Here is a 7,124-nt window from a genome sequence, read left to right on the forward strand (position 1 = left end):
TGTTATTCTTCCTCCCCTAGCTACCATTTTGTCCTCCGGTGGTGCTGGCCCAGTGTGTGGAGAATGTGTGGACCACCTGTCGCTCCAACAGGAAGAAGCGCCACCTGCTCGAGGCCCTGTGGTTGTCCTGCGGTGAGGCGGGCATGAAAGTCTGGCTGCCGCTGTTCCCCCGAGACCACCGCAAGCCTCACTCCTTCCTCTCCAGACGCATCATGCTGCCCTTCCACATCAACATCTACCCACTGGCCGTGCTGTTTGAGGACGCCCTGGTACTGGGGGCAACCAATGAGACGGTGCTGTACGACGGGCTGCAGGGATCCTCGGAGCCGCTGGAGGCGCTGTTCCCCTTCTGCACCGTAGAGAGGACCTCCCAGATCTACCTCCACCATATCCTGAGGCAGCTGCTGGTTCGCAACCTGGGTGAACAGGTATGTAGAGGCTCCTGTTTAACACTTTACTCACACAAACAATCTCTGTTTGCATTTAGTGAACCATGTAAGTGGAAATACAAACTGTTCCATATCAAGATCACATTGTGAGCTCCGGTTGTTTGCACACCCACAAAGTACACAAACTGAGTGCATTCTTTCCTCTCCTTGATGTTCCCTCTTCCGCAGGCTTTGATGCTGGCTCAGTCGTGTGCCTCCCTCCCCTACTTCCCCCACGTCATGGAGCTGATGGTGCACGTGGTGCTGGAAGAAGAGGCAACATCACGGGAGCCCATCCCTGATCCTCTGCTGCCCACCGTGGCCAAGTTCATCACCGAGTTCCCCCTCTTTCTCCAGACCATCGTCCACTGTGCCCGCAAGACGGAGTACGCCTTGTGGAACTACCTGTTCGCTGCTGTGGGGAACCCCAAGGACCTGTTCGAGGGGTGCCTCATGGCTCGGGATCTGGACACAGCAGCCTCCTATCTGATTATACTGCAGGTAGTGACTATGATTGGAAACATGTGTAAACACATGCACCTCTCTTTTTTTAGCCTTTTTTAGATGTCATGACATCATAAAAATACTCTTTCTGTCTCTTCTCCCGTTCTCTCCCTTCATGTAAAGAACATGGAGGTTCCAGCAGTGAGCAGACAGCACGCCACGCTGCTCTTCAACACGGCGCTTGAGCAGGGCAAGTGGGACCTCTGCAGGCACATGATCCGATTCCTCAAAGCCATTGGCTCCGGAGAGATGGACACTCCGCCCCCGACGCCCACCACACAGGTGAGGAGATTCCCATCATCTCAGCACACATTCCAATTTCCTTTGCTCGCCGCTTTCTTTGACCCCAGCTACAGAAATTATTTAGGAAGATTTACAAGCTAAAGTTGCAACAATCTGATTGGAAGTCACACCATAGAGTAAACCTTTGTGTAATCATGAAGCTGCTCTGACTGTGTATCTGTAGGAACCCAGCTCAACTAGCGGTTTTGAGTTCTTCAGAAATCGCAGCATCAGCTTGTCTCAGTCAGCTGATTCCATCACTACGGGCAAGTTCAACCTGCAGAAGACCTTTAGCATGCCCACTGGACCCTCTGCTAAAGGGTATGGAAATACACACACACACATATATATACCATAGATTGTGAGTGATCAGTATTATAAAATGTTCTCTATCACATCTAAATGTTTCCATATTTTCTTTCCTCCTTCCAGTCGGGATGTTGAGTGTGCAGAGAACATGTATATCGACATGATGCTCTGGCGCCACGCCCGCCACCTCCTGGAGCAGGTTCGACTCCGCGACCTGGGATGCTTCTCCGCACAGCTGGGCTTCGAACTCATCGGCTGGTTGTGTCGCGAACGAAACCGCGTGGCCCGTGTCGATGATTTTGTTTTGGCATTGAAGAGACTCCACAAGGATTTTCTCTGGCCGTTCCCCGTTATTCCTGTGGGAAGCCTCAGCTCGCCACTGAAGAATGGACGGTGTCGCACAGGTGAGTTTCTCAGGATCCATCCAGGAAACGTTGAGGAGTAAAACTTTGTTGTTTTTCAAATGGCTCTTTTTAATTTTAAGTTGTTTGTTTTACACATCAGATATATTACAGTATCTCTGGCTTTATGTCCATTACATCATACTTTCTGTCGTTGTTTTAAGTGCTGAGCACACGGCTGTTGAAGTCGCAGTCAGCTGACAGCTTGTTGAACAGCGACATGGACACAGCTCCCCCTCAGGCTCCTCCCAGCAACCACACCTGGTTGGACGGGCTCGGGCAGAGGACCAAAGACATGGACACGGCCTCGTCCGCTCACTCTAACCAGCACTCACCACAGACACATGATGCTTTCCTGTCGCTGCTCACCAACAAAGGTAATAAGACCTGAAGACTTGCTCCCTGTCCTATCCATGTTCAGGCACAGATCTGATCCATCTTTTATTCTTGTTGACCTGTGTTTTGTCTGTTATTTTAGTCAGTGTGAAGTGGTCACAAGCTTTCTTTTTCCACAACCCTTTACTCTCTCCTCCCTCTAGTGGAAGAGTACAGTATTGGCTCAGCCACAGACTTAACAGAGACCAGCTCAGTGGTGGATGGTGATTGGACGATGGTCGATGAGAACTCCTCGACTCTGAGTCTGAGCCAGGCCGAGCTGGAGCACATCTCCATGGAGCTGGCCAACAAAGGCCCGCACAAGTCGCAGGTGCAGCTCAGGTAAGATGCCATCACCAAACATCACCTCTGGGTTACAATGTAGTGTCACAAGTAATAAAAAAATTGTTACAGTATTATAGTTTGTCATAATATCATAATGAATGTATAAGTGTTAAGTGAAACCAAAGCCAGTGTTTGACAGCTCTGCCTCTCTGTGACTTTCAGGTATCTCCTCCACGTGTTCATGGAGGCGGGTTGTCTGGAGTGGTGTGTTGTGATTGGTTTGATCTTGCGGGATGCAAATGTCATCAGGCAGGTGATCAGCTTCCTGGACAGCCCCGAGGTTCCCGCAGAAACTGTGCAGAGTGTCCGAAACGGCTTGTTGGCTGTCGACACATGGGCCTCTACTGACTGGTGGGTATAGCATGTGACCTGTCCGGATGTCTATTTATTTCTCCTGTTCAAGCACAGTAATATTGTGAATGTTTATAATGTGTTTTTCCAATGAAATCAGGGTGAAGAACTCATACCCAGTATTGTAAAACCTCTCTCTAAATCATCTCTGTCATGTTTCTCCAGCCTGGGATACAAACCCTTCCTCAACCTGATCCAACCGCATCTGCAGCAGCTGATGGATTCAGCGGTGGAGCAGGTGCAGCCCGAAGCCTTCCAGCCCACCAGCCAGAGCTCCAAACTCGTCGGCTCTGAGGGGCTGGGAGGCGCCGCTTTACCGCGTCCGGAGGACAGCAGGGGAGCAGCGGCTCCGCTGGGCCTGGCACTACCCTCCCTCGAACCCACCGGAGGTTTTCCGCGGCCCCCCTCTGAGGACTGTCCTCCCGAGCAGACAGAGGAGCAGGGAGAAGAAGAGGGAGCCTACGACTGCACCTTGTCCTGAACTCAGGAGCCTCATCTGGACTCTAACCTGTGAGCTTTGGGCCCGCGTGAGAAAAGGAAGAGGAAGCAGCAGCAGTTGCTGACTGGAAATAGACTTTATTTTTGTGTGTGTGTCTGTCTGTGTGTGTGTGTGTGTGTGTGTGTGTGTGTGTGTGTGTGCACAGAAAGTACCTCTCCTGCAGGTTCTTGCTTCAGTCAGTATTATCCACTCTTCAGATTTGCCCTTTGTGTCGACTAGAGCCCCTGTGGATACTGAATGACAGACAGACCAACTGGCACAAAGACATGACAGCACAACCAGAGAAAGAGTTCAGTCTGACAGCTTAGTTTTTCGAAAAATGTGCTGTTGGAAAAAAAAAAAAAAAAGGTCACCTGTGTCAGTTTGTGTGTTTCCACGTGCTTTGTGGTGTTCAGAAGCTGTAGACCAGCACAGGAAAGCGCCAGGCTTTCTATTCCAAGACAGATGTTTTGTGTGTAACTTTTCTTTGGCACTTTTAAGTGCAACTGGAGACTTTGAAATGTTGTTTTTTTTTTTTTTTTCCCACAGTCCAGACAAAAAGCTCCATTGTTCCTTTTCAGTTAATGCAAGCAGCGCAAGAATCACGAAGACAAAAAAAAAGAAACCCTGTGTATTTGATCATCATACTACGTTGCTGAGGATAATGTAGAACAAAGCTCTAGTCGTGAACCATTCACAAGATGCACTGAAGTGTGTCTGAGCCTACAGTAAGTGTGCAGTTGTGTTTGTGTGCACAAGGGGTGTTTCATACTTTCATACCTCATATGATTTTAAAATATTTTGTGATACCTTTTTCAATAATGTAACAGTGTACAACAAGATGACATTATTTTTCTATCGATTACACCTTGTCCCTCCCTGTAAAACGCAGTCATGGTATGAATTCTGTGTAATTCTTGAGAAGTGACGACCTTAAGATTTCTAAGAAAATGATCTCTGAGAAAAATCCACTATTACGAGTGCAGACTAGTTTCTTACCACTGATCAGTACCTGCGTTCATGTATTTTTCATGCACCAGATGAGGTTTTAACAACGCCCCGACCTTGCCGACGTCCAGGCCCCAAAGTGTCTGAGCCAATATCAGTTGCTCTCCTTCGAGTGGGGTCCAGGTTTTTAGACAACAAGCAAAGCAGATTGCTGCTGAACTGGCCAGATTTCAGGCTGCAGTGCGGTGAAGGGCCTGGGCAAAACAGATGCTATAAAAACCAAATCATATGATGCTTTATCCAGCTTTTTAAACACACATTTGTGTTTGTCTGAGAGACTGAAAATGTGTGTCCTATCATCAGTGAAGCAGATCATGAATATCGTGTTATTAAAGCCATCCTACTCTGTAGATTTTGTACCTATCCCTTGTTGCCAGAACATTTGATTCCCTCTTCAGTAGTGTTAACAGTGACACCTTTTTTTTTTTCATGTGTAATGGACCCCCATCATCTGATAAGGACTCATATTTCGTCCAGTCCCATACTTATTATACTCTGAGGGTCCGACAACGTGCATATCCCATCGCTGATCTGCTCAAGACAATGAGAACCAATTCCGCCACGACACATGCGTTTTTGTGCTCCTGTGTGGATTCCTGAACATGTGTATCACAATGTATTGAAAACGTGTTGATACAGTATGCGTGGTGACTTTCATCACATGGGATTGATTTTTATTGTAGTAGTCCTCATTATTACTATTATTTATTGGCATTATAGCTGAGTTATAATTGCTGAATTGATACCTGGAGATGTGCTTGGTTTTTTTTTTTTATGACTGATGGCAAACCCTCCCCCCCCACTTCAGTTAATCAAAGACGTATATTGGCTCTCTACCGCAAGCACTAAAGGTTAATCATGGATATGTCAGTATTATATTGTGCAATGTATTGAAATGTTACTCAGCTTTATTTTTTATGTTCACTACTTCTTTTTCCATTTTGTCCCCCATCTGTTTGCTTGTACTTTTCATGATAGATCAAACTATATTTTACAGATTTGTTTTGCTCTCTTGTCTGGCAAGATGAGTTGGGTGTGGTATCGGGTTAAAGGATAAGGCTGGCAGTATTCTATATTTTTTCTTATCGTCAACAAATCTCACGTGCCAAGCCAAGCCGAGAATGAACTCATCCTACTTCCAAGTATTGTGTGTGTGTATCCAAAGCCTGATATCATATTCCTCTGAGCCGTAGACCTCCATTGTTGTCCAAAAACTATAAAAACACATCAGTGAGTCACACTGCTGCACTGAATGACATGTTCTTTCACATCAAAGGCAGTGACTACTGTAGTTTATGTGGAAAAAGCTCCAAAGACTAATTACAGCGATAAGATTTTCAGTCTCAGGAGAGTAGTTCCGGGTACGGCAGACGTCACTGCGGATGTTTACATAGCTTCACCAGCTTGTTGTGCAACATATCACAATCTCTTGACTTTGCACTGAAATTCTTTGAGAATTTACAATGTAGTGCAAAGTGAAGAGGTTGTGTTATGTAGCACAACAAGCTAGCGGAGCACGGGAAACAGATGTGTTGCTGCACATGGGCAATGGTGTCTGTTGTACAAGGAACTACTCTCTTGAGACTGAAAATCTTATCGCTGTTTCTAAATTCTTGAGCCATTTCTAAACAAACTGTGGTAGCCATTGCCTTCGTGTTGTAGAAACATGTCGCCCGGTGCAGCAATGTGGCTCATTTACGTGTTTTTAATAGTTTTTGGACAACAATGGAGGTCTACAGCACAGAAGAATAAGATATATCAGCTTTGGATATACACACAATACTTGGAAGTAGAATGAGTTTATTGTCGGTTTGGCTCTGCACATGAGATTTGTTGATAATAAGAAAAAAAAAAACAGAAAATCACCAGCCTTAGCCATGAAAAATTCCGGTTTTCTGTTTTTATAAATTGCCTGTATTGTTAGAACACTAACGAAAGGGCAAAATGACTGCAGTGTTGTTGACTCTAATCTACTGTTGTCAGTCAACATGAATCCTGTCTGTTGCACCCTCGGTCTCCACTCTGAACAAGCCTACAGCTACACTACGCTGCTCCGCTGTAAGCTTTACTTGAAAAAAAACGGTAACTTGATGAACCAAAGACTTTAACGTCCAGAGGCCTTCTGTTTTAACCGGTTGCTTCGACTGAGCGCGAGTCATTAATATGCAGAGGGAACAAAACCTCACACACAAACCCTCCCTCTCATCACAAACATAACCATTGACGCTCAGAACTAATGCTGACGGCATACGAGACAATTTCCTACGGAAATGAATATTTCAGATCTTTTATGGTTTCCTTCTCCGCGGGCGAGGAGTGGTCAGGTGTGTCACATGGTACGCGGGTTTCAGTTCACTCAGAGGTGGACAGCGCTCCCTCCCTCCCTCCCTCCCTCCCTCCTGTGTACAGTTTAAAAAGTATTGCCTGCTTCCTGTCTCAGAGTTCAGTTTTATTTCTGGGGCAGCAGCAGACATCCTCAATGCAGTGTAAAGATACTCTCTTGTACATTTGCCTTTTCTACTCATGTTTGGTTTTCTACTTCATTTTTTCCTTGTACATAAAGACCAATAAATTATTTTTAAAAATGGTTCGTTTGTTTCATTGAGTGCCATTATTTCCAAGTATAATCTGATCTGTTTGTAC

General features: G+C 45.9%; 1 protein-coding gene across 2 annotated transcripts in view; it reads left to right on the forward strand.

Annotated features, from left to right (window-relative positions):
• ric1 (RIC1 homolog, RAB6A GEF complex partner 1) overlaps positions 1 to 7,068 on the forward strand; it is a 39,953-nt gene extending 32,885 nt beyond the window's left edge. For both annotated transcript variants that reach the window (XM_067575091.1, XM_067575092.1), the window contains exons 19-27: positions 21 to 428; positions 618 to 929; positions 1,056 to 1,214; positions 1,399 to 1,535; positions 1,647 to 1,927; positions 2,089 to 2,301; positions 2,464 to 2,641; positions 2,807 to 2,995; positions 3,161 to 7,068. In XM_067575091.1, the coding sequence (XP_067431192.1) occupies positions 21 to 428; positions 618 to 929; positions 1,056 to 1,214; positions 1,399 to 1,535; positions 1,647 to 1,927; positions 2,089 to 2,301; positions 2,464 to 2,641; positions 2,807 to 2,995; positions 3,161 to 3,476 (2,193 nt within the window). In that variant the 3' untranslated portion in view covers positions 3,477 to 7,068. The remainder of the gene's footprint in view (positions 1 to 20; positions 429 to 617; positions 930 to 1,055; positions 1,215 to 1,398; positions 1,536 to 1,646; positions 1,928 to 2,088; positions 2,302 to 2,463; positions 2,642 to 2,806; positions 2,996 to 3,160) is intronic.
• Positions 7,069 to 7,124: the final 56 nt, after the last annotated feature.

Source organism: Thunnus thynnus, chromosome 19, assembly GCF_963924715.1.
Source record: "Thunnus thynnus chromosome 19, fThuThy2.1, whole genome shotgun sequence".
Classification (NCBI taxonomy): domain Eukaryota; kingdom Metazoa; phylum Chordata; class Actinopteri; order Scombriformes; family Scombridae; genus Thunnus; species Thunnus thynnus.